The sequence below is a fragment of the Camelina sativa genome, chromosome 12 (assembly GCF_030686135.1).
Source record: "Camelina sativa cultivar CO46 ecotype springtype chromosome 12, ASM3068613v1".
NCBI lineage: Eukaryota > Viridiplantae > Streptophyta > Magnoliopsida > Brassicales > Brassicaceae > Camelina > Camelina sativa.
In genome coordinates, this window is record NC_141891.1 from 6419983 (window position 1) to 6445935 (window position 25953).

General features: G+C 36.2%; 5 protein-coding genes, 2 non-coding genes and 2 pseudogenes across 11 annotated transcripts; 2 read left to right on the forward strand and 7 right to left on the reverse strand.

The window, feature by feature from the left end:
* Positions 1-170: 170 nt before the first annotated feature.
* LOC104730576 (uncharacterized) lies at positions 171-2860 on the reverse strand. Of its 2 annotated transcripts, none has more exons than XM_010449762.3 (5): positions 2360-2860; positions 2098-2264; positions 857-1312; positions 555-695; positions 171-447 (listed from the first exon to the last, which is right to left on the reverse strand). In XM_010449762.3, the coding sequence occupies exons 2-5, from the start codon at positions 2200-2202 to the stop codon at positions 367-369; spliced, it is 783 nt and encodes a 260-aa protein (XP_010448064.2). In that variant the 5' UTR covers positions 2203-2264; positions 2360-2860; the 3' UTR covers positions 171-366. The 2 variants fall into 2 exon arrangements, with proteins under 2 accessions (XP_010448064.2, XP_010448065.2); XM_010449763.3 differs by having other exon boundaries at positions 555-662; positions 2360-2634.
* A 2968-nt stretch (positions 2861-5828) lies between these two features.
* On the reverse strand, positions 5829-7475 carry LOC104730577 (protein BOBBER 2). Its single transcript, XM_010449764.2, has 3 exons — positions 6922-7475; positions 6216-6604; positions 5829-6115 (listed from the first exon to the last, which is right to left on the reverse strand). The coding sequence occupies exons 1-3, from the start codon at positions 7298-7300 to the stop codon at positions 5993-5995; spliced, it is 891 nt and encodes a 296-aa protein (XP_010448066.2). The 5' UTR covers positions 7301-7475; the 3' UTR covers positions 5829-5992.
* Positions 7476-8045: 570 nt separating this feature from the next.
* On the forward strand, positions 8046-8118 carry TRNAA-CGC (transfer RNA alanine (anticodon CGC)). The gene has a single exon. It is a non-coding gene; the product is annotated as a tRNA-Ala (tRNA).
* Positions 8119-8278: 160 nt separating this feature from the next.
* Positions 8279-10403, reverse strand: LOC104730579 (E3 ubiquitin-protein ligase SINAT4). The gene is made up of 3 exons (XM_010449765.3): positions 9568-10403; positions 8906-9292; positions 8279-8801 (listed from the first exon to the last, which is right to left on the reverse strand). Exons 1-3 carry the CDS (start codon positions 9790-9792, stop codon positions 8436-8438), a joined length of 978 nt encoding a protein of 325 aa, XP_010448067.1. The 5' UTR covers positions 9793-10403; the 3' UTR covers positions 8279-8435.
* A 119-nt stretch (positions 10404-10522) lies between these two features.
* On the forward strand, positions 10523-10594 carry TRNAQ-CUG (transfer RNA glutamine (anticodon CUG)). The gene has a single exon. It is a non-coding gene; the product is annotated as a tRNA-Gln (tRNA).
* A 63-nt stretch (positions 10595-10657) lies between these two features.
* Positions 10658-14863, reverse strand: LOC104730580 (membrane protein of ER body-like protein). 4 transcript variants are annotated; one of them, XM_087479657.1, is made up of 9 exons: positions 14203-14705; positions 13847-13915; positions 13160-13678; positions 12915-13058; positions 12585-12707; positions 12029-12361; positions 11618-11851; positions 11450-11511; positions 10658-11350 (listed from the first exon to the last, which is right to left on the reverse strand). In XM_087479657.1, exons 1-9 carry the CDS (start codon positions 14585-14587, stop codon positions 10850-10852), a joined length of 2370 nt encoding a protein of 789 aa, XP_087335783.1. In that variant the 5' UTR covers positions 14588-14705; the 3' UTR covers positions 10658-10849. The 4 variants fall into 4 exon arrangements, with proteins under 4 accessions (XP_087335783.1, XP_019089789.1, XP_010448069.1 ...); XM_019234244.2 differs by having other exon boundaries at positions 12561-12707; positions 14203-14704; XM_010449767.2 differs by lacking the exon at positions 13847-13915 and having other exon boundaries at positions 14203-14863.
* A 4971-nt stretch (positions 14864-19834) lies between these two features.
* Positions 19835-22549, reverse strand: LOC104730582 (membrane protein of ER body 1-like). The gene is made up of 8 exons (XM_010449769.3): positions 22332-22549; positions 21784-22173; positions 21365-21706; positions 21144-21257; positions 20946-21032; positions 20631-20870; positions 20480-20541; positions 19835-20391 (listed from the first exon to the last, which is right to left on the reverse strand). Exons 1-8 carry the CDS (start codon positions 22474-22476, stop codon positions 19963-19965), a joined length of 1809 nt encoding a protein of 602 aa, XP_010448071.2. The 5' UTR covers positions 22477-22549; the 3' UTR covers positions 19835-19962.
* Positions 22550-22646: 97 nt separating this feature from the next.
* Positions 22647-23933, reverse strand: LOC147930223 (membrane protein of ER body 1-like; annotated as a pseudogene).
* Positions 23934-24068: 135 nt separating this feature from the next.
* On the reverse strand, positions 24069-25821 carry LOC147930224 (uncharacterized; annotated as a pseudogene).
* Positions 25822-25953: the final 132 nt, after the last annotated feature.

Genomic DNA, 25953 nt, shown 5'->3' on the forward strand with positions numbered 1-25953 from the left:
ACAACTGGGAAATATATATTTGAGAGATGTCAATGTTTGGCTGACTACTCAATTTTTTCACATTTTTGAAAATGGTCAAAAGGCTAACTGTTGGGAAGCTAAGAATGTATACGGTGAAACCATTAGAGAGGAATGTCAAACAGCTTCTAAATTTAGAGACGGCGGCGAAATTCACAAGATCTAATATATTTAAAGGATATCACATGAGTAACTTACTACAACTTGTTTTCCTAATCCTTACTCCTTAGGCTTATTCAGGCAAACCCATATTGTATATACAAAACACGAGAGGTGGGTGGGGCTCATATTTTTTTTAACACTGCATCAAACTATTCTTCTCACTCATCTTTAGGACCTAACTAATCCTCATTTCTGCATCTCCTCTGTTTTTGCAAACCTTCCTCGGATTCTTGGTTGACTGTCTGCAAGAGCCTTCCTGCAAGCATACTGCCACCATACCAAAAAAACAACCCAAAAACTCAGCTTCCAACAAAACAGAACCGAGATTGTATTATATATTTCCTAAACCTTAAAGCATTGTTTCAGGCCTTTACCTTGATTTTACGCCCGAAATTTCGCCTGCTTTTCTTGTTCCTGTATCGAGAAAGCTTCTCACGGCGGTCCTCAGAGGTGCAACTTATGATTATTCGATCCAACTGAGACTGAACAGGACGCACAGTTTTAGTACCCAGTGTCTGTCATAAAGCAAAACATCCACAGGTGATGAACATATATACAGGACATCTTTTGCCACCACCATCATAAGAAATAGCACATCCCAAATTCTTGCAGACACTTGTATATAATTTGAAGTAAACTGTTCAAAAAGAGTAGTGTTAGTAATTTCAGATCGAACCTGAATATCGCTATCGCTATAGGCTCTTCTCATTCCATAATCACCTGGAGGGAAATGAGGGAAGCTCTGAATCACTGCATCCTCGTGATGTGCCACATCTATTGAGTTCAGGTTCCCGGAGCTCACGCTCTTCGGAATTAGGACATCAGAGACGACTACACTACTACTCTCCGCAACATTGTCCATTTTAGCCACTAAAGAGATGTTCTTGATGTCTAACACCTCGGACAGTGGAGACTCCATAGCTGATTTCACCAGAAGTTCCTGCTCACAGTCGTAGAAAGCCTTGTCTATAAGCTGCTGGTCACTCTGCAACGACCCGAGATCGCTGAGTTCAACAAGCTCTTGAGAGAGAGGATCAACATCTAGCATTGGTTCTTCAATGATCGGCTCAGGGGCTTTGAATAGGTCACTCTCTTCTCCAAAATCATACTCACATGCCTCAACAAGATTGTTCTGCTTCACAACAACCATAAGAAGAATGAGCAAAACAGTACAAGAGAGAATTAAAACCAAGATCACAACTCAAAACTAGACTAAAAAACAGTGAGTTTTCTTTGGTTTTATACACAAACACATACATATCTCTTTAGTATTGTAATCGTTTAAAAAGGGTAAGAGAAAAGGGAATTTTTCTTCTTCGTTACAGCCGTAGAGGAGTTTGATTGTAAAGAAATAAGGCAATGAATCAACATCAGAACATGTAAAAGACAAAAACAAAACAGAAGTCCGAAAGAACACGGAATCTGATGGTCGAAAACACACAAAATTTGCTGTCAATCTTGTAAGGTAAGCTTATATAGTTCCAAGTCCAGCTTTGTATAAAGAGAAAAGTGTGATCCCCAATATCTCAAACCCCATGAAAAAAAAAGTCTTCTTTAAGTTTCCTTTTTCTCAAAACCAAGGTTTTTTTTTGTTTGTTCTATCAAAGCATCAGCAGAAGAAGATTCCATCTTTTCATCTTCCCAGAAAGACTCAATTTTTAGAAGCCAAAAACAGATTTGAGCTCAGCAAAAAAGATCGCATCAAAGTTACCACAAAAACTTAAAAAGAACAAAACTTTACCTACTAATCAGTGTTTTCCATCTAAATCACACTCCAAATTATCTTCATTAACCAACGAAAGGTAGAAACTTTAACTCAATTTCATCAAAGATCAAGCACAACAGAGACAAGGAACCCAAAAACCAGAAGTTCAATTTCAAAATCAAATGCAGTGACAAAACAAAAAAAAGACAAACCATTTCATCAGAGAGCTTGTAGGGTTTGAAGAGGTCATCAAACTGGTGAATCTCAGGAGAAGAACTCTGCATGAATCGGAAAGGTATCCCAGTTTCAGCATACATTTTCTTCGTTTCTTTATACTCCTCTCTTTGCTCTTTGATGATTAGAAGATTTTTTTTGTTTCCTGAAAGTAGAAATTGAGTATTAAGCAGAGGAGAGTGAACACAAAAAACCCAAAAGAATGAAAAAGAGAGGCCAAGTTGGGAATTTGGAGCATACCCTGAAGGAAAAGTTCTGTACTTTGGCCCCTCCTCCTCTTGCCTGTGTGCCCCTATTGTGATGTTGAGAGGGCTGATAATGAAATCTTTTTATGTGTAATAAGTAAAATTATTGGTGCACTGAATCCCATTTATAGATTTTACTTTCTTTAAAATATTTTGGTATAGAAATAAATGTTTAGCATGAAAGAGGCAAAAAAATAACAAAAATTAAATTCAGTAAAGAATATACAAAATGTAACCCCTAACTATTTCAAGATAGATATTTCTTAGGCTATGCACAACTTTTAAACTTTTCTGTTTTATATCTTTAAAAATCTGGAATCGGTAACTCCGTCTGTTGAACTCCAATCTAAAGTTTTAGTGAAAATTGAATTAGAAGGATGATCAATAATTGAAATGTACTAGTTAGATTACATATAAATATATAATTTCTCTAAAGGAATCACTCATTAACATTTTTTAACTTGTGCAGTTTGGAAAAAAATACTATTTAAAGGACACATCGTAAGTATAAAAAAAGGTTCATGAATCATAACAGTTGTTTCATGTAACGTTTCCTTTCACATTGTAAAAGTTGTTGTAACAAGCAGTGGTTAATTAGTATGTAAGAACAAAATTTGTTGGGATTAGATGACAAAACAGTTTTGCTTTTGTTAAATAATCAGTTCGAACTAGACAAGATAGTAGTACTAGCATTAAGCAAGTAGTATAGTAGATGACCGACTGTAGAGTGTAGAAATCTACACAGAGGCAAGCACTTGTTTTAGTGTGGGTCACTCCTAACGTCGTGAGTCTATAATGATATATTTCTTCACACCAATAAATCTCGAGATTAATAACTTCTGAGTCTCTCTGACTGATGATGATACATGCATGATGAATCTTTAAATAATGGAAACAATTAATTCGTTCATAGAATACATTCTGGTTGTACTTTGTAACCAAATTCGTATAATCAATCAATTCTCTGATCTGCTTTTTAAGCCTTAATGACCAAGAAGTGAGGTCCCGTGATGTCCTTTTTTCTTTTTCATTTTTTTTTTCAAGAATTTAAATATGAGTTTTGAGGATATATATGACAAAACTGACATGTGAAAATTTTCAGAAATGGGTTCCGTACGAAAAGTATAATTTGTTTTTGGTGAACTAACTAGTCTTTAAGTTGTTCACTAGATAACTCTATCTAACTTAACGTTCAAAACACGTTTTTTCTTATGCTTTTCTTCTCCTTACAAATTTTTAAAAACTCTTAACCTTGTTCAATAGTTATAAGTTCCATCTATTTCTTATGAAGTATAAACTCTAGCTTGTGGGTTTAGTCTCAGTGTCTCACAATGGTGAACAAGGTTGTTGGACCATGGGTTTAAGTTCGGTCAACTGGTTAAGGTACGTATATGAATGTGTGCATCGTCGTTATAAGTGTGAGGACGACGGATTCTCTCTGAAACATTGATAGATTTATAGAGGACGAGATGGCCAAGACGTAAACTCATTTTAGATCAAAACTCCCGTAAAATTCTTTTGTGCACATTCATCTTGTTTTTTTCTTATGGTTTACTCTTCATTCTTCAATTTATCAAATTATGTTTTCTTATGTTCTTGTTTGATACGATTTCATCTATGATTGGTTTATGTTCTCGCCTCAACAATTTTGTTTTGGATTCACTCTTATAGTTTTCTACTTGTAACACGTGAAATATTAACACAAAGGTTGGGGACCAACAATTGTTTAGTGTCGTTACATGAATTTGGAAATGAGAATTGACGTAAATCCACGGGTGGTCCAAATTTCATGACAATTCTATTATATTTTCTCACACAGAAAATAAAATGGACATTTGATTTAAAGTACCGAATATTTCATTTCGGCTATAGTTTATTTCTATGTGTGTGTTTGCATTTTTATTTTATGTTTAAAAACTCAACTGTTATTGTTGCGCAAGTGGACTTATTTTTGTTTTGTTTTATATGTGGCTTTCTATAGTCTAAGCCCCCAATATGTTTGGTCATGAATGCATTGTTTTTTTTCTCCAACATTTACATTTCCTATCAAATTGGCTATCTCTCTATATATTGTACACTTAAATAGATTGTGGAACCTTTTGGCTTTTGTGATACCTCCTTTGATTGGATATCTTGTTATTTAATTTGCCAATGCGCATGGCGGCGCCAATCAGAGAGGGTGTCCTACTACTATGTGTACACGCACGCGCACAAAACTAATTGGCCGGGTTGCTTCCAAGCTTAGCTCGAACACTCTTCTCATGGATGGACTTACGAAAATACTTGATTTTAGCAGTTTTATAAGACCATCTCCAATAGTTTTCCCTATTTTTACCTCTAAAATAGAGGAACTCTATAGTAGAGGTGACTTTTGCTCCAATGGATACCTTTATTTTTTCCTCTAAAAAAGAATATTTCGTAGAGATTCCTTTTTTATTTTATTATTAATACCTTTTACTTATAAAAATTGCAAACTAACCCATTTATTTTAGTATTTGTGAAACTTTCATAAAATTATGACATTATTTAAATTTTTAACATTCATAAATATTATTTAAATATCACATTTATTAAAAGAAATACATTGCATCATATAAAATAATAAAAGTGTTAAAAGTTTAAGGACCATTAAATATATAATTTATTTATTTTGATCATAAATATAAAAGTGTTAAAAGTTCAAGGACTATTTTATAAATAAAAAAGTTCAACTCTATTATAGAGGAAAAAATAGAATTCCTCTATATATAGAGGAAAAAATAGAGATCTCTATTATAGAGGTAGAAATATAGATGAGTTAAAAAGCAAATATAGAGATGAGTTGGAGATGCCCTGATGGTATAAAATTAATGGCAATAGAAAAATATCTGTAAAATACTAAAATGTAACCACAATGGTTTAATATAGTAAACTGTTCAGAAAAGCTTATAAGTGCTAAAGACACTCCACCACGTTTTTGATATTTGTAAGGATATTGTTGTAGATCGATGTATACAGCTAACTAAAGAATAACACATCAAAGATCTAAAGTTAGATTATAATCTGGTATAAAAAAATTAAAGAAGAAAATGTGGGTCTACTGTGTTGTCTCTTTTATATCATTGAGAATTATATGTCTATGGGACAAGGACCACGTGTGACCAGTGTTCATCAAATCTAACTCACATTAAAAACAACCAAGTCCGTACCACAACAAGAATATTCCAGTATTCCACGCACCAGATACATCTCACCGGAGATTCTACCGTTTGATACTCGTGAAATCAACTTTTTGCTCTCATATAAACTATAGAAGTAATGCGCATAATGGTCGATTTCACTTAGACATGTACATTTAACCAATTAGAAATTATGATTTTGTTTAATGAATCAATTTATTAGATATGACTATATGAGTGAAAAAGGAGAGATTGTAAGTAAAGCGTCAAAACCAGAGAGAAGAATTCTAGATTCAAGTTGTTAACTTAATATGAAAACATCATGACATTAAGCAAAAACCAGATCAAGTCTCAAGAATGTTATATTTAACGAATCAACAACTGTCTTGAAATAAGCAAAAGGGGGAGATTTCATATATCTTGAGGCCATAACAAAGCTGGCTTAAGAAAAGAAGAGTTGAATGACGCAATCAGTTAAACTTTGCATTAGAGAAGTCCATATTAGGATTCTGAGCCATGAACTTCTTGAGCATATCTTGCTTCTCCATCTCATCACTCGTTGGTAGTCCCATCTGCTTCTGCCTTTGATCAAACTGCACAAGAAAAAAAAAAGAAACTCTGAGTCAGTCTTGCAACCTTAAAAAATCTAACACAAAGAACTAGTCAAGAAGAAAAAGAAACAGATTAGCTTACCATCATCTTCTCAACGGTTGCACGAGTTTCAGGGTCGAGATCACCCAATTTGCTGCTCTCTGGTTCAACTTTCTGAGTGTCAATCTCAGGTTCACCTTTGACACAATACTTCCACCACTCCATCTGGTCTTGCTTTGTCAAGAGCACCGATATCATCTTTTGATCCTCGATGTTCCAGAAGCAGTCATCAGGCTTGACAGGATGGAAGAACTCTCCATCAATGATTGGTTCTTGCCCTTTGAAACCAATTTTGATACGGTTCTTCTTGATTTCACAGGTCACAAACCGTGACTTAGTGCCTGCTGGCACTGGAACGTTGATCGTGACCTCTTGTAGATTCTGTCCCCATGAGTATTTCTCGAAATCAAGCCCGTTGCCTTTGTTGGGAACTGCATCAAAATAGGGACATACGAAGTTAGTTTTGCAGAAACAGAGACTAAAGCTGTAAAAATCTAAACTTTATCCAACATCCTAGTCTCTACAAGATCAATCAACGAAGCAGGTTGTAATGTTGAAAGTGTCAAGTCAAAACTAATTCATTCAACTATCCTAATTCATCATAAGCAAATTCAACCAAACACAAAAAAAACAGAACCAAAGATTACCCTAAACCAAACTTATCCCAATCATAACCCTAAACCAAACTTATCACCAGAGGCAAACACAATCAATTACCACATTCAAGAAAGCAAAACGAAGGACTTACCAATCGTAGCCGATTCTTTTTTCTCCTCCTTCGGCTTCTCAAGCTCCATTGGCTCCGAAAGAGCCAAGCTTTCCTTGTTGGGCTTCTCGACCTCCATGGATTCCGTTGGCTTCAAAGTCTCCTTCTTTGGCTTCTCAACCTCCATGGGCTTCACACTCACCTTCTCCAACTTCTTCTTCTCCGCTTCCCTCAACCTATCCTTCGCGGCCTTAACAGCAGCAGAGATCTCCTTCTCAGCCGTGTCTTTCTTGAGAAAGTTGCTCTCTTTCCCAATAAAGTCGAGAGCTTTCTCCAAAAACCCTAATGGGTTTGAAGGATCAAAGCTTGCAGTAAAAGGTACCATGGGTTTCGCCTCCTCCATCTCAGAGATAATCGCCATTGGTTTGATTTCTTAAGCTATAGGGTTTTGATGTAAGTAGTAGAAATTGAAAATCGAGAGCAGTAGAATTGAGATTCTTGTGTCGTCAATGGGAGAAGAGCGAAAGTATTTATAGAGAAAACCAAAATAGGGTTAAATGGAAAGTTCTAGAAGATACAATTCCCTCTCGAATTCCAAATTTCTTTTAATTTTCCTTTTCCTCAAATTACTAATTTTCCTGATTTCTGTTTATTTTTTCCTATTTATCATTTAAGTTAATAATCTATATGTATAATATCAATTCTCTAATATTAGATTAAAATAAACTTAAAGACATTTAAAAGCTCAAGATTTGTTTGTTTGTAGAAAAAAAAAAAGCTTAGGATTTGCTTTAAAATATCTTCTTAAAAGGTTTGTTGAAATCTTGTTAAGAAAAAATCTTAACATAATTGGAAATCTTTAAAACTTTATATGATTTGAATAGCTATTAATTTACCTTTATCTTTAATAATTATTAATTTGATAGCAATGTGAATTTCAATTTAATTTTTGAACAGTTTTTATAAATTGATAGATTTTAAGAAAAATGCATACATCAACAATCCTCCTAATGATTCCTTGATTGGCAACTAGTGTAACTAAATCCTATATTTTACATATTTGGTCTCTTGTCTCAGTTATACATTTGGATCATGTATGTATTTGTTAATCAGTGTCACAAAAAGTTATTAAATTTGAATGTTAACAGACTGACTAACATTAAACAGGGGGTGTAGCTCATATGGTAGAGCGCTCGCTTCGCATGCGAGAGGCACGGGGTTCGATTCCCCGCACCTCCACTTTACAAATAATCATTTTACTTGCGTTTGGAAAATTCCTTAAGTTCTTAGTACTTCTTACACACGTGTAATGTATATTCCTCATAATCACATCTTGTTTTATTTTTGCTTGATCATATCTTCAATCTCCATGTATGTAGTGAGTTTAAAGAGTTGAGCATTTGAAAATAAGACTATAAGATCAAACATTCATTCATGAACTGTTATAGATACAAACAAAGAAGACTGAGTGCAAACCAATCATCATCATCATACAACATTCCTTCTCAAAGAGAGAGAAAAAAAAAAAAAAGACAAAGAAAAGAAGAATGAATTGATCAGGAAGAAGATAGGTTTGGCATGCAAATGCCAGAATCTGGACTGTGCTGTTCTTTCCAGATTTTACCAGTAACTCTAAGTTTAAGCTCTTTCCTGTCTCCGCCAGAGAAGAAGAGAGCCATGTTCCTTTGGATGATGAGACCGTCGTTGCTGTCTCTTACTTTCCTGTGGCTGTCTCTGATGCTTCTTGGTGTTCCTTCCCATGTCAGCTTCCTTCCACTGCCTCCCACTTCTAAGCTGTAGCTGTAGCTCCGTGCATCTTCCTCGTCCCCCATGAATCTCAAGAATGCCATGTATACCGGACCCATCCCGAGCTGGAACGCTTCAAAATGGAGGCAGAAGTATTGTCCAAAGCAATGGAATACCTAAAGCCAGTTAAGAAACAAAAAGAAGAACTATAACTGTCAGTTTTGATGCTATAAACACTGAAGAGAATCATGTTTTCGTAGACAAAGAAGGATATGCTCACGGTTAACATCCAAGTAGCGTTCTCCACTTCACGCGGATTGGATTTGACATAACGATGATTGAACGTGGAACCAGCGTGCATGTCAACTTTGTGATCATCCCTGAGATGGGCAACAAGGAAAGGGATATCCCCAACGATACCACACTCTGAACCAGCATAAGGACAACTGTAAGGTCTAAAGTTACAGAGAGACTCGTGCTTCAGTTTGCTGTAGTAAGGGAATATCTCAGGGCATCCAAGATTGTAATACTTGCAAGGCAGCTCAAGCGACTCAGCAACTTTCTCAAGAGCTAAACATCTAATATCTCCAAGTTCTTGTCTACAAGTTGGACATCGGTTATGCACCCTAACTTTACAGGTCGAGCACAACGTGTGTCCATTATGACACTGCAACAACAACAACAATAAGAAAAAGACATACTTCTAAGATCAAGAACTTCAAATTTAGCTCAACAGGATACAAGCAACATTAATGCTCTGGATTCCAAAATGTTACTACACAAGCGTATTCAAATTAGCAAAACACAGAACACATAAAAAGCTAAATCATTTCATAAGCTCCAAAGCAGAGGTACACAAGCCACAAGAAGAGAGCAACAACACTCAAAACAGGAATCAATTGTGAAGCAAAAATGAATTATCCGATCCAGAAGTAAAATAACCTGATGGATAGGAGGGTACATAGAGTAGGTACAGACAGGGCACTCAAGAAGCTCATAGACGCTAGTAGCCGGAGCAGTAGCAGTCGGACCAACAATATTGGTAACAACGGCGGCAGCGGCGGCGTGAGTCTTGGTCGAAGAAAACTGATAACTTTGGTGACCATTTCCGTTCTGATGGATCTCATTCCCGTTAGAAGAAACACACTCCATACTCTCTGTCTCCATTACCCCACAAAATCAAAAAAGCCCTAAATTTTAAAAACCCAAATTAGGTCTATTCCTCTTCTTCTTCGTCTTCTTCAATTTTCAAGAATCTCGGAAAATGAAAAAAATTCCTTTCTTTCACCGCCGATTTTATCAAAAAAGAGAAAGAACAGTACTTTGCTTCCCTACCACTTTTGGGTATCTTTGAGAATGGATTCGTAAGACAAATCTGGAAAAACAAAACGAGAAAGAGAGAACCAAAAAGGAAAGAAGAATTAATCTGAAAATGTTCAAGGGCAATCTCAAATAGCCCCTGACTCTATAACCCTCTCTCCCTCTCTTTCTCTTTCTCTCTCGTCACCGTTTCTGCAAAAGCTATGATTTTTTTTTTTTTTTGTTGGCCTCTTTGATCTCTCTGAAACTGAGAGAGATAGAGAGAGAGAAAGAGAGAGAAGAAGAGAGATCAAATCTGAGCCGTTCAGATGGTAAGGCTCCCTTTAATTCGAATTTGAATCTGACGGTTGTAATCACACTATCTGCCTATTTCTTTTTTTCTTCAAAAAGGAAAAAAAATTGTATTTAACCCAACCAATAGGCTATAGCCATTTTAGAGTAATTTACTAACTTGGTTTAAACTTCAAACTCAGTGCGGACGTAACCGATGTCCTTTCTCAAACGGAACCTTACTTTTACGGCAATGCCACGTTGTGGGTTTAGTATATATTTAGTTTTATCAGAAGTATTGTCAAATGGTTCTATGGTCTAGCGGTTAGGACATTGGACTCTGAATCCAGTAACCCGAGTTCAATTCTCGGTAGAACCTTCACTTTTGTCTTTTTTTTTTTTTTATAGTTTAATCCAAAAAAAATAAAATATCAAACGCAACTTTAACAAAAAGAGCCACAGCCGCACAGGTCGTCATTTATTAATTCCTACAAGTAGAAACGACTTTTACACTCACAAGTCACACAACAAAGATTTGGCGTCAACAAAGTCTAACGAGAGTTCAGTTCACAAAAAGCAGAGTGAAAAAGAGAAGCAAGAGAGATTATTCTCCAGACAAAATTCAGTTTCAGTTTCAGTAGGTTGATGAATATCCGAAGCCGGCTTTTCTTCCCATAAGTGACGAAAGCATCATCTGTCCCATATGTGTTTCAGATCCATCAGACCATCCATGTTTCTCAAGCAACTGCGACAAGAAGTTACCAACTTCGTAAGATATCCCTGACACCGATACAGCAATTGTCGCGTACCCTAGAATGCTCTTCAGGTAGCTGCCTCTAGGGTACTTCACATGAGCTTTGGCTACGGCCAGCGTGACGATGCACAATAGAGATGCCCCGAATACTGATACCACTTTGTATTCTTTGTTGTGTTTTTCGCTGAATGAGAAATAGTAGACTAGAGGAGGGAGTATTCCAACGATTATGAAGGATATGATTGCCACTGATGCGTGAAGTGTGAAATTATCTCTTCGTCCAAGGAGTTGCTTATACCGACCTTCTTCTTCTTCTCGAACGTTAGTCTGGTTATCTTCTATTGTTGTTCTTATGGGTTCCTCCTCTCTAAGCTCTTGGAGCTGCAATAGATGTTTCACTGTAAGTTTCTTGAAATGGCAGGTTTACTCGAATTATAAACAAGTCCATACATGTGTACGAAAGGTTTATTGATCACTCACATTATGAATAATGAGAATAAGTCCCCCAAACAAGTTTGCAAGCCCCAGGACCAATATGTTCACTGCAACCACAACGATACATACACATGTTGGGATCTTTCGGCAGCAAAAGATGTGTTATGTGTTTTCACAAATGGAAACGGATAGTTCAGGCTAAGCAGTACTTACACATTGTTGCACCAGAACCAGCGGCAGATGATATAACACCAAGGCTCGTGATGGCTTCTATTAGACCTCCGTATACAATGCTTTTCAAGATTTCCACTTTAAGTCCTCCAACAACTCCTCGTCTCATTAACGGTTCCCTTAGAGACCCTTCTTCCAGCAAATTCCCTGGTGTAACATCAATTTCAGGATTTGCTGGACCGGCACTAACTCCTCTGTCACCCGTGTCCATTACACCTAAGCAGACGCAGAAAGTTAGCAAGGTATGAATGAGAATGACTACATAATAACATGCGTTAAGAGTTTAATCTTCAAACAAAGGAGAGACAGAAACCGGTTTTATTTTATGTATTTGGCATTGAAGCTATGAATATGATTTTCTCGCACCATTATAAAGAGAATGATAATAATTACCTGTGACTGTGGTCGGACCAGAATCTGGTTTTCTTGTGTCAGAAGTGTCTTGTCCTTCAAACAGAAGAGGGGCACCTTCTTCATGAAATGTGGTTTCTACTCTAAATCCGTCTGGTCCATTAGTCACTGTGTTTAATATACTCATGCCATGAGATGGTTGAATCGGGGAGAGACGTCCTTTCTCTGATGTGTGGTTCCCGTCTGCAGGACTAGAACCATCATTGTCAATCTTTTTCTGTGTTTGCTCCTCCGCCAAAGGAGCCAGAAACTTCTGTCCGTCTCCAACAGTTGCTCCATTGTTGACAACTTTGCTTGTATCGTATGAGTTTCCAACTGCCATCATATTAAGAAAATAATGCTGTAGTTTTTAAAAGTCAAACGAGTAACGCAAAAGCTAAATAAGAGAAGAAGGATGGCCATCACGTTTTCTATTTATTAAAAGTTGCTTCTCAACGCCCTCTGTTAAAATCTCAAACTACAAGACACGAACATGGGTTCCACTTTCTAAAAGAGTGACGTTGCATATATGTACCTTGAACTGTAGGGGTGTCCCTACCTTGAATCGATGTGGCTGCATCACCCTGAACAAGAGTTGGGGCTTTTGAAGGGTTATTTGCAGTAGAGCCTGTCAGGTTACCACGCGGCCGATTAGCATCTGGGACGCTAGGCAATGCCCCACCTGACAACACAAAAGAATTACATTTAACTCTAATGCTAAAATGATACAAACCACCTTCAGCACCATAGTGAATACAAAAGGAGAGACAGTGCAATTTTAATTCTGCTAGACACCAAATTAGCCACTGAAGTTCAACAGACTGGAACTACCGTTTTGAAGTACAAAAATAATCGAATGTCATACACTGACAAAGGAACCAAATAATACCTTGCTGAACAGCTGACTCTTTTTGGTTAAAGCCAAAAATTGAACTGAACCAATTGGAATCGCCTGTAGCTTTCTCTTGAGGTTTTGGCTGAGTCGTTAACCCTTGGACACCTTCATGGGGAGGAATCGGCTTTGAAGCCACTCCTGCAATTTTTTCCCCACAAAAGGAAAGCATACTGTGAATACAAAAAGGGATGGGATCTTCACTTTTCAAGTATCAAAGAAACTGTTACAGTTTAGTGTACCTGTGGAACTAAATATGGTGAAACATGACAAGCACTTGAAAATAAATGATTCATGTGCAGGGGGGTTTTCACCACCACCCAGAGATGGCAAATTGTCTTCCGAATGAAGAAGAATAGGGTCACTGGATTGAGGCCCTCTCACGCGTTTTGGATCTACCACAAGCTCATGACGCATCTTCCGTTTTCTTCTTTTGAGGACAACCCTTTTGGTGATGCAAGAGTCGCAGTTTGGACAGTACAAATCATGCGTCTCTTGCTTATCTAGCACATTCTCCACATCATAATCTTCAACATCTTCGATGTCCAGCTCCTCCTCTACCACATTACCAGCAGGTTGATCAGCAGCATCACGGTCTTTAGAGAGGTCACCATCTTGTACTTCTTCGATTTCACGAGATCTTTTGTTATCCTCAGAAGCTGAACCGTTTTCAGATCCTAACAGCTTCTTCTCCCCATTCAAGTGGTCAGCAGTTTGGGACTCACTAGCATCAGTTTCTGCACCAGCAGCTGACTCAGAACCTAACAAAGGAACATGAAACAAGAATTAACAAAAAAAACTCAACTAAATATGACGACATCTCCAACCAAACAGACAGCAACACTCAAATCTGAACTTAGACAACACATTCCCAGAAAAAGACATCTAAAAAAACTTGTTGGTCCAAGAAAGCCTAACACTGGACTGACCTTTGGTGTCAAAACACAACAAAGATCCCTCTTTGTAGGTCCAATCGCAGTGACGACATTTCCAAATTCCTTCATATATACAAACAACAAAACACATGACCAACGACTTCACCACATCAGATGATCTATCCTACACTAAATCCAAACTTAAAACCCCAAATTGCCTGATAATAATTGCAGAATTAATACACTAAATTCACAACATAATTCAAAAACATTTTTGAAAATTTGAATATCACATTTTTGAAACAGCACATAACTAATCCAACCAAGTAGACAACAGATTCAGCTTAAAAGAAAAAAAAAAAAAAAAAAAAAAAAGTTGACTTAGTCGGAGATTAGGTTCTATTACTAACCATGTTCTTCGTCGAAGAAGACGATGCAATTGTTCTCGTTGCTGTTGTTATGTTCCTCGTGAACCCCAATTTCAGTTTCTTTCTCCAAATTGTCCAGTCCGGTATGGTCACCGTCGCCGTTGCTGCGAAAATCTGGAGTCTCCTCAGTAGTAACATCACCGGAAAAGCTAGAAGAAGAGGAGGAGGAGCTGGTACTGGTGTTGGTGTTAGTGGTGAAAGTAGTACTACTGTCAACACTAGTATCAAGAAGACCCTTACCATGATGAAATGTCTTCCTTTCCAAATCAACAACTTGTTCGTCTTCTACGTCATCTGCTTCAACTTGTACGGGATGGTGCTTCTCTGTCCCGGTTGTGGGATCAGTGAGTTCGGCGGCGGATCCCATCAGAAAAAGGAAGACAAAAGAATGGCCAAAAGAAGGAGAGAGAGATCTATAGAGAGAAAAGGTGATTGATAGGGTCGTCTCTGTCTCTGTCTCTTCTCTGCAATACAAACGGGATTTGTTTAATTTCTCTGCTTATATATATAAACTAGTCGTAATAAATTAAATTAATGATGTGTTTGTTTGTTTGTTTGTTTTGTTACTTGGTCGTTTGATCTGTACTGGTTTTTGATTATGCAAAGACTTTTCACGTGTTTTTTTACTTCTTGCTTTCTTCTTGGTCAATTGACTTGTATTGGTGCATAGAATTTTTGTATTTACTGACTTGTATTTACTGATTTTTACCGAATGTGGTTTTGTTATTTTTAACATAATGTTTTCTGTATTTACTGATTATCTACTATAAAAAGAAGCACAGTCTTAAAAAAACTAATGTGTCACTGCCAGAAAGCTTTGTCCATCTTTTAGCAAAATATTCTTATATTTTTTACTTAATTATATTAAAATATCATTATCTTTTAAAAACAATTAACTGAATAATAATTAGATATGTCAACATTTCTCACACAAATTTACATATCAAATATTCAAACTAATAAAATAATTACATACTATTTTAAGGCAAAATTTCACTAAAATTTACTTACAAATATACAAGTCAAAGTTATATTGATTTTTTAAAATATAACTTTTATCAATTAAAATTGATTTCTTAAATTCAATATAAGTAAAATATTCTAAAAAGGCTATAAAAACATATCAATTAATATAAAAGTTATCAAAATAAAGAACATATAACTTATTAACAAAATCATATTAAAACAAAATGTTATTTTTATGTTAGTATTATTACCATAATAATTTAAATAATAAGCTTTCAATAGTTATTATAATTGATTATAAAAATAAGTATATTACCCTTGAATTATCTCCAACTCATTAAGAGAAACTTAATTCCCATTAAATATAGATTTATATATATTCATAAAAAAATATAAAATGGAAAAAAAATTAGAAGATATCATGATGTGTGATTATTTATATATCTAAGTATGTAAATTAATTAATCTCAACATTTAGTGTGATTAAAAATGGAAATATTGATAACGGAATAGGAATATACGTTTTAATTGTATATTCATCTATTTGCTATTAAAAAGGAATAAGACAATAACTTTTATCATTATAAACAAACTTAGTACCTAAAAAAAATCATAATATATTTAAAATAAGTGATTATTAGATTATGCAAAATTGTTATAGTTACTCAATAAATGATTTTTAAAACACACAAAAATATATATTTCCATAAATTGTAACATTTTATAAATATTTTCTTTACCACGTTCACATATTTCACGGGTGAAATGTATTTTTACACGAATACGTTGATTTTGGAATTTTATTAATATTTTCATAATGAGTTTTTTGGTATTAATCCATCATTTATAGAAAATATTAACAAACCGACTAACTCAAAAAATTTAAATAGCCTAATCAAAGATATTAATCAATAAATTAGATTATCTTCAGAAAATTTAGTTTAGAATCCGATTGTTACTAATATATAATAAAATTAAATAATTAAACTACCGAGTAATTTAGTATATGTTGTTCTGGTTACATAAGAAACATGCAAAATTATCATTATTACAAGATAAAACATAAGAAGATATGAATTTGATTTTCAAACTACACAAAAGACATATTGCAATAAATTATAACATTTTATCAATATTTTCTCTACCGTAAAATCTCTTACACATTCAAAAATTTCATTTAGGCCTGGGCATAAAAACCGTACCCGAATACCCAACCCGGAACCCGACCCGAAAAACCGGGTTCGGGTTGGGTTCGGGTTTGCTTATAAAACCCTATTGGGTTCTATTTTCTAATACCCGTGGGTTCGGGTTAGGGTCGGGTAATACCCTGTACCCGTTTGGGTACCCAACAAAGCCGAACACATAAACATATTTATAATATTTATCATTAATATACTGCAATTACCCTAAAGTTATGATTATAATTTTGAATATTTCATTTAGTTTTATACCTAAATATCAAAAATAATCAAAATATCTAAAATATATTGTCACATAAGTCAAACTTTAACTAAATTTATTTAAATTTAATTAATTTTAATTATATTTTTTCGGGTACCCGGTAGTTCGGGTACTAATTGGGTTCTGAAAATTGTAACTCAAACCGACCCGAACCCGGTACTACCCGAACCGAACCGAACCCAAATATAGTAAAATACCCGAATGGGTTCTATTTTCCATTACCCATTAACCCGAACCCGAACGGGTAATACCCGAACCTAAACAGGTAACCCGAATGCCCAGCCCTAATTTCATTGGTGAAACGTATTTTTTACACGAAAAAACGCAGCTTTAAATAAAGAAATAAAAAAATTTAGTTACATATTATATTATGTTTGGCACAAATAAATAATAAATATTGGTTATAGGATAATAATTTTACTTATAGTTTTCTTTAAATCGAACAGTAAAGTACATTATTGTATTTCTGTAGATAATGTTTTTTTATTAATCGAACAGTAAAGTACAACAACAAATTGGTTGGAAGATATTTTTCAACTTAATTTTAGGGATTTATTGTCACATGGATGTGATGACAGTACGAGAGAGAGAGAGAGGGAGGGAGTGATGATACTGCATTCATATCACGACGACCTCACGTCCCAACTATATCGTTATCTCTTTGATTGATATATGCGTATTAAATATAATACGCGGGGGGAGATACTCTGTCTGAGGCCTGAGCTAGCTAGTAGCTACATCAAAATCTTAGTTGACCAAAACAAAACAATAGATCGAACAGATACTATTCGACATAAAGTAGAATTAAACAACGCATTATTAGCACAATAATGTTTGTTTACCAACCTGTACTGTACGTATCTTTGTTATTCTAATAAGCGTGATAACAACGTCGTATACTCAACATATGTATATAAAACATTCCTTTAGATAACTTAGCATGCAACACGTTTGATGATGCAACACAATACCATTCTAACATATAGATATAAGATATTTTTAATTCAAAAATGTCAAATATACGGCTTCTGATCTCTATTAAGTATTAACTCATACCATTGTCCATACTCCATGCTATATAGACTTCTTGTATGATATTTCTCGATGATGTTGCTGTGATCAACCACCATCGCCATTAGTATATATATATATATATATATATATATATATATATATATATATATATATATATATATATATATTCTTCTTCTTTTTCTTAAGTTTTATCACGACTTCACGAGAACCGGAACGACGACGACCAAAAACATTGCGAGGAGAAGTACGAATTTCTAAGTTATTAATTACTAATATGTAATAGTAACAAACAGTGACGCAAGAAAAAAGATTATCAGAAAAAAAATTGATGAAGATATTATATTATATATGACCAAAACTCCCGATTCCTAAAGTCTTTAACTCCTATCAATAAATACCACCTAAAAAAAACAAATAACCCCAAAACACGTTATGAACGTGGTTGATAATGACAGCACATGCATATGTTGCCTTCAGACATAACTAGAAAGAAACCTACTCAATCCCTTTAATTAAACTAATACAGTATATATGTGTGTTTTATGCCATGGGTTTTTTATGTATACTGGAATCGTGTAAGAAATGTTAGTTGAATTTTATTAAATTATAGACCCCACTCAAGATGATGACTCGATGATTCATGAATGTGAACTTAAACCCTGAGTTCACATGAATGATTGATTATGTATTTATGTCATTGTTAATAGGTATAATTTTTCTATTGCTCCAGCTGTTTCCAGTTTTCGTCCATAAGACTACGAGTGTCGAAGAATCAACAAAATAAAGTTAGTAGGTGTTGGTAAGACTTATTATTAGTTCAAAGAATTGTTTCCTACATGTAGCTTCTACAATGGTACAAAGTGCCATTAAACTGTCATCGATGACCTGATATCAGTTGCTTAACGTAGTTTCTTTGCAAATTGAAAAAACTGTTATTCTGCTTGCCTCATAATTTGATCCACATTTAGAACTAAATAACGAATCTTTCTACATACCATGATACCATTATCGATAAACACTTTTTAAATTTCTTTGATTCTTCATCAACCGCCACACAAAAAATATTCTTCTAGTATTACATGATACAGTATATATGTTTAGGAGATTATACCTCAGTCTCCATAGATATCCGAGGCCGAATGGGTGGCGGCGTATTCGTAGATCGAACGAATTACGGAGATGTCCCCATGGGCATCATACTACAACTTATTGCAGCCACATCTTATATCTTAAAACATGTAAAGTCTATACTTCTTATGAAAAAGAAAGGCTCTAATTCAACTACTTTTAAGTGTGCAATAACCAACAACGATATCATTAATTTTTTTTGACAAAACCAAACCCAAAAAAAAAAAAAAAAACTTTTGCTTATTATGGTTAAATTTCACGTATGATACCAAATAATACGAACAATAAGACAATATGATTTTATATGTACATAGTTATTTATGTTCGTAATATGCCTATCATGATGCGACACTAAGTGGTCTTTAAGCCAGTGTATATATATAATTTGGATGGTCCTGAAATCATCTTTCTTGTAATATAACATGATTCTTCCAACCAATTCTGCTCCTAGGCCAGTTCTGATCCCTTTTTATAGATAATAATTACCGAGTCTATAAGTAGCATAGAAGTTCTTTTCAATATGCATCGATCCCACAGCTCTCCCTCCCGATTTTGAGTGGAAACAAAATTTACGAAACGATGTATTTTATTGTGTTCCATATCTATGAAACCAACATGGATCGATACTGGCCACCAATCTTTAAAGTTCCGCATCTTTTAGTAGGCCGACCAATGAAATCTATTCTAAGACCCACGTTTTCATTCTTGCACTCAAATTCCTATCTGCATTTTCCATGTTACAATCATTGTAGTAATCGTCAATTTCAAGAATTAAAACAACACATTATAAGAAGAGATCAACATTTCTTAATTATCATTCTACTAAACCGACTGTTTTTGGCACTAGGAACATTTTTGCAGATTTCTTGTTTACCGAACCTTACCAATTTTTTTTTTTTTTTTTTTTTTTTTTTTTTTTTTTTGTTAAATTAAAGTGAAAGAATTAGTTTGACCCTAAAAACAAAGGTTATAATTGTCTTTTTTATTTATTTTGTCTTTTCGAATCTAATCTCCAATTTCTATAAACAATAAAACATTTTGTTTTCCTTTTTAGGTCAAAGTCCAATAAATTCGTTCATTTATTATGAAAAACAAATTGGGTAAGAAAAGGACACTATTGAGTTTGAAGTCAACAAGACAGAACTAAACTCTTCAAACTCGTTGACTTTCTGGAGTTTCGTCACAAAACCCGCTTCTCTCAAGCCACTGACTAACCAAGTAACCCACAAACTGAGAAAATCCCGACGCAGTCATCGCCATCGTCGTGTACCGAAACAGAGTCTTGAGATAATCTCGTCTCTTCGACGCATAAGCTTTCGCAATCGAGAGCAAGGCGACGCAGAGCAGAGACACTGCATAAACAGCTAAAACCTTGTACTCTTGTCTCTTTTCCAGCTTGCTTCGAAACGAGAAGCCGTATACTAAAGGTGGGATCAAGCCGAAGATGATAAAAGAAGAGATTGCGATCAATCTGTGTCGCCTCGAGTACTCTCTTCTTCCGAGAACTTCCTCGTACCTATCTGTTCCCGAATCATCAGTGTTGGTTCGTTTTCTGGGTGTTTCGTTTATTAGTTCTTGGAGCTGCAAAAAAAAGATGGAGTCTTTTTGTTCACTTCTTTGAGAGTTTTACATACTGATGTTTTCGTTACAGTTCAGAAAGATCACTTACGCTGTGAACGGTGAGAAGAAGACCGCTTGACAGATTGGCAACTCCCAAGGCCAAAACGTTCACTGAATTAGGAGAAAAGACATTAGCATATTAGGTTTATGCGTTCAAAGTGTTCGACGAAATGCCTCAAATAGATTTTTGTTTCACTTACGAGTTGAAGCACCAGTCGCTGCCGCAGATGTTACTGTGCAAAGGCTTGTGATGGATTCTGTAAGACCTCCATACACTATACTTTTCAGGATTTCGAGTTTATTACCGTCTTTGCGAGGTTCACTACTATCTGGAAACTTTTGTTGAGTATCTGGTTGAGGTGCTTCCTTATTGAAACTTTGCTTGGAAGGTTGCTCCAGTGTTGAAGGTGATGTCGGAGTTAGGTGACTTTTTTGGTTGTCTAGCATAATTAAGAATCTTTGTTAAGAACCAAACTTAATTAGGATTCATCTCAGAATCAGAATTTAGAACACACCTGTTCCCTTGTCAATATCTTGATTATGATCTGGAGCTTTGTCATATTGAGTTTCCTTATTGACACTTTGCTTGGAAGGTTGCTCCCCTGGTGAAGGATATATCAGAGTTAGGTCATTTGTATGGTTGTCAAGCATGAGCGAGAATCTTTGTTAAGAACCAGACTTGATTAGGATTAATCTCAGAATTCAGAACAAACCTGTTTTCTTGTCAAAATCTTGATCAGGTTTTGCAGCTTGGTCATCGTGATACTGAGTTGTTGCTGGTTCTTCACTAGTGGTATTAGTAGGCTTGGAATCGACACTTTTGTCTCCTGGCGTAGTTCAGAAAATCGTAATATCAAAGTGTTGAAAGAGCAGAATGCCTCATTCTTTAAACATTGAAGTGACAAAGACCAAAAAAGGGAGAACGAGAAATTACCTTTCTCTTTGTGATATCTCGGACTGAAACGGGACCTCATTGAAACAATGAAGAGAAGCAGCACCGCAAACGTGGGAAGTAACCAAAGCACAGAAGCAGAAGACAGCCGCAATGAAGGCATAGAAGGCAATTGTAGATGTGGTTGAACGAAAGGCGGTGGAGAAGTCGAAAGGACAGAGAGAGCTGTAATGATACAGAGGAACAACCAAGCAAAAACATGGACTAACCACTTCGGAAAGCTCGGTCTGTTTTTCTCATTACTGACATCAATGCTCGGTTCCTTACCATTGATATCAAGATTGTCGTGAGTTCCTGGTGACTTTGAATCAACCCCTTTCTCTCCTGGAATTGGCAAGAACCAAAGTCAATCACAACTGTCCATACAACGGTATCGAAAGAAGATTGGATAAGAAAGATACCTTTGTCTTTGTTGGGACCGTAAACAGAAGGAAACAGCGGCTGAAGAAAAACAGGGAACCATGATGGAATCTTTGTCTTCTTGTCTTGGGATGTTGAACCATTCTCAGTATCACTGTCAATAGCTTTATTCTCAGTATCATGATCTTTTGTGGGTTGGGGATCTGATATCTTCACGAGCTTGACTGTTTTGGTGATATCTTTACCACAGCAAGGGCAGTAAATGTAGTACTTATGTTGGTTCCTGATCACAGTCTCCACCTCATCATCCAGTGAATCAGGTTCTGTCTGTAAATCTTTTGCTCGAACTACATCTTCAGTTTCAGAGTATTGCTTCTTATCTACGGGTCTTGAACCATTCTCAGTGTCAATAGGTTCATTTGTCTCCGATCCTATTGAGTAAAAAATTAATTTGAGCATTCGGAAAAGATGGGATTAATAGTATAGTACTTCATATACTTTTTTTTCTTTTGCAAGTATCAAACTGTAAAAGACCAGATACTAATGAACTAATAAGTAAACTAATCAAGAGTACATATAATTCTCAGACCTTGTTCCTGGCTGAAGTCAACACCATCGTCCTTTTCGCTGCCGAGTGGTGAGTCTGGTGACAGGTTGGTCAATTCATTGGTACATACACCGTCTCCGGGTCCGGGGAAGCTTGGAGATGGAGTCTGATTCGTGGTGGGTTCCATCGTAAACAAACAAAGATGAGATTCAGAACCATGTTAGTACCATTTATGGTTACACTCTCTATCTGAATATTTTAATTTCACGGGTTCCACGTTCTTTATCTTTATTATTAATCCTAACCAACTTGCTTTTTTTTTCTGAAGAAAAGAGTTAAGAACAAACTGATAAAATCTTGATAAAAACCGAACCTTTTTGCTTACATAAGGAACAAAACAAGTTCGTGTACAACACATTAAAAAGTTAAACAGAAAGGAAGATGAAGAACTCTGTTGTTTATTTAATCAAACTTGTTTATTCAGTGTCATGGAAGCCGTACTTCTTAAGCAGATCACTGAGAAGTTGACTGGTGATGAAAGAAAGCGCAGACGCTCCAATCGCCATTCCGGTGTACAAAGCCACGGTCCTGAGTTTTTTTTTTCCATTTTGAAGGCATAAGCTTTTGCAAAGGAGAGAGAGATGACGCAGACCAAAGATGCGGCGAGAACGACCGCAGCTTGGTAGTGTCCATTGTCGGTTATTTTCAAAGAGAGGCCGTAGAAGAGAGGAGGGATCACAGCGAAGAATATGAAGGAAACCACAACAACGAAGCAGTGGAGCTTGACCTTTTTATAGTCTCCCAGCCGATCCTTGTACAGTGCTCTATCTTGTAGATATGTCATATTATGCTCTTTGCTCGAACTGTGAGATGGTGGTTGAAACGTTATGAGTCCGTATAGCTGCCAAAATATATAATTTATTGTAAGTATGAATAGTTTGAATCAACTTTCTAGTGAATAAAATGCTGACAAGTGTTTAGAGACACACGGTGAAACAGAGTAGGTGTTCTGTAAAAACAGAGTAGATGCTATGTGAAAACAGAGTTTGTGCTCTGTTTATTCAGTTAACATTGTGTATGCGAAAACAAAAGAGAAGACACAAAACGACGTACGCCGTGAATGATGAGGAAAAGGCCACTGAATAAATTGCCTAGTCCCAAAGCGATAACTTTGACTGCAAGCAAAGATAATGTTAGTTGGAATAAGATGTATGAAGAAACTCAATGTCGTGTTTGTATGTTCATGCATGTGTACTTACCAGTGGAAGCTCCGGAACCGGCAGCGGAAGATACTACACCGAGGCTTGTTATGGACTCGATTAGACCTCCATACACAATACTCTTCAAAATGTCTAGCTCCATTGGAAAGAGATTTAGAACTGGAACCACGACATTATTCCACAAGACAAGTCTCACCGGCTTCCGGGTTGGAGGGATCTCGGTGTTTGTCCCTAAACCTTCCTTATTCTCTTCAGGTCCAGGGGCTTTCTCTGTAGTTTTATTCAAGACATCATTCCAAGACGGAAACAGGCAAAATTGAGGCAGAGGTAATATGAAGAGTAAAAAAGAGAGTCAGGGAAAGATAACAGAGATGAAGGTACGTATGAACGTATCTCCTCTTATGATAAGATTATACATGCTCATCTTTATTTCAATCAGCTAAAAAAAGACATGTGAAAAGTACCTGGAGCTTGATCTGTTCCCTTAATAGTAGGGGTTGGAGGGTTTGTAACTCGGGTAATACCTCTTACTCTCCCTGCAATATATAAATACTCTTATTTATGGCAAAGGGAAAGGGGGAAGAGGATGTAAAGGAATCACAATGTCCCTACATTTTTTCATTGCTGCTATCAGGTAAATGATGATGGGGAAAATGGAAGACCAGAGGAGAGCCATAATGGCGAGGAACAACAACGAGATCACGGAAAGGTACTTGATGCTCGGGAAATGTATGAGCCAACGTATCTTTTCATATGGATCCAGCCCTGGCTGTAGATGAGGAGATGGCGTTCCTGACAGTGGCAAAGGAGAAGTCGTTCCTGGTACTGTTAAAGGAGAACCCGGCCCTGGGGATGGAGATGGAGAAGGCGACCCTGGCAGTGGCAAAGGAGAATCCAGCCCTGGGGATGGAGATGGAGAAGGCGGCTCTGGCCGTGGCAAAGGAGAATGTGATCCTGGCGATGGCGAATGAGAAGGTGGCCCTGGCGAGAGAGAAGGAGAACCTGGCAGTGGCGAAGGAGAATGTGACCCTCGCGATGGCAAAGGAAAAGGCGATCCTGGCAGTGAGGAAAATGCGAGGACCACAGAACAATGACTGATAGCAATAGTAGAACCGCAGCGAATAGGAACCGCAAGTGGGACTGAGCCTTGGTAAACAGTTCAGGAGAAGTTCCTTTAGTTTCTTCCATGGCTCTGTAAGTAATGATGGGATTGGTCATGTAGATCAAGAATCAATCAATCCAACATTTAAAAAGTCACTTTTGATCAAGAAATGATAACCACTTACAAAATAAAAAAACAAAAGTGTCTATATCATCATTGACATATACACAAAAGCAGTAGTATATGTATTACCTGCGAGAGGAAAGGTAGGGAACTTGAAGGGGATAACGAGAGGAACACACAGTCGGAAATGCTTTGTTTTGTAAGGAGCAGTCTCTTGACCCTTTACAAAGATTTCAGCATCTGTGGTAATGTTACGTTTACAGTTAGGACAGTAGAGATTATGAGTCTGTTGCTTCTTTATCTCATCCAAAGCCTCATCGGGACTTCTCGTCTCGCCATGTACAACTTCAGATCCATTATTGTTGTTGTCTTCTTTCTTGGTTCCTACGTACGTATGATACAACAGCCTATTATTTGGACTCAAGAAAAACACAAATTTTGTCTTTCAACACTTTCTTGACGATGATAACTCAAAATAGTTTTCTTGCTTCATGATGTGTGCATCAATATATAACATTTGTCTACCAGATTAACGTGCTACATCATACATGCGATATCCTCTATTCTCTCTAACACCAAAAACTATTACTTTTATCGAATGCATCCAACTTATATTCAAAAAATAATCAACTAACTTAGATCTTTCTATATATTTATATCTTAGGACTTTTGTTCTTGTTTTCATGAACATATAGAAAAATGCGCAAAATCAGGAATAAAATGAAACTGTTTTTCCAAACCAAATCACAACGTACGTAAGTCTTAAACTATATATACTAACGTAAAATATTAGCTCCAGTGCTCACGCTCTACTGCCATGCTACATGCTACATGCCAAAGGCGATATAAACGTTGGGTAAGCTTAATAACATATGCATGATTTGCATTCTATATATGTTCACTGTCCTATGATATAATTAATGTCGGAGCCAACGCATAGATTTTCTTTGGAGTTACCTGTGTCTTGCTTTGGAAATTTTGTGGGATCATCATCCATTGAACTGCCCGCTAGTTCTTGATCCAAGGGTGGTGAATTGACATCATCGCCGGTGGCAGAATTCGGACGCTGAGGAGTGGTTGTGGCCATTTTAGAAGGTGATGAATTGATCATATCAAAGAGAGGAGCAGAGGACGCTTATTTTATATGCTTATTATCTGAAGATTTTCAACCATAGATTTGTGTTTGGAATTGGAGGGAAATTTCTTACCAATTTCCCAC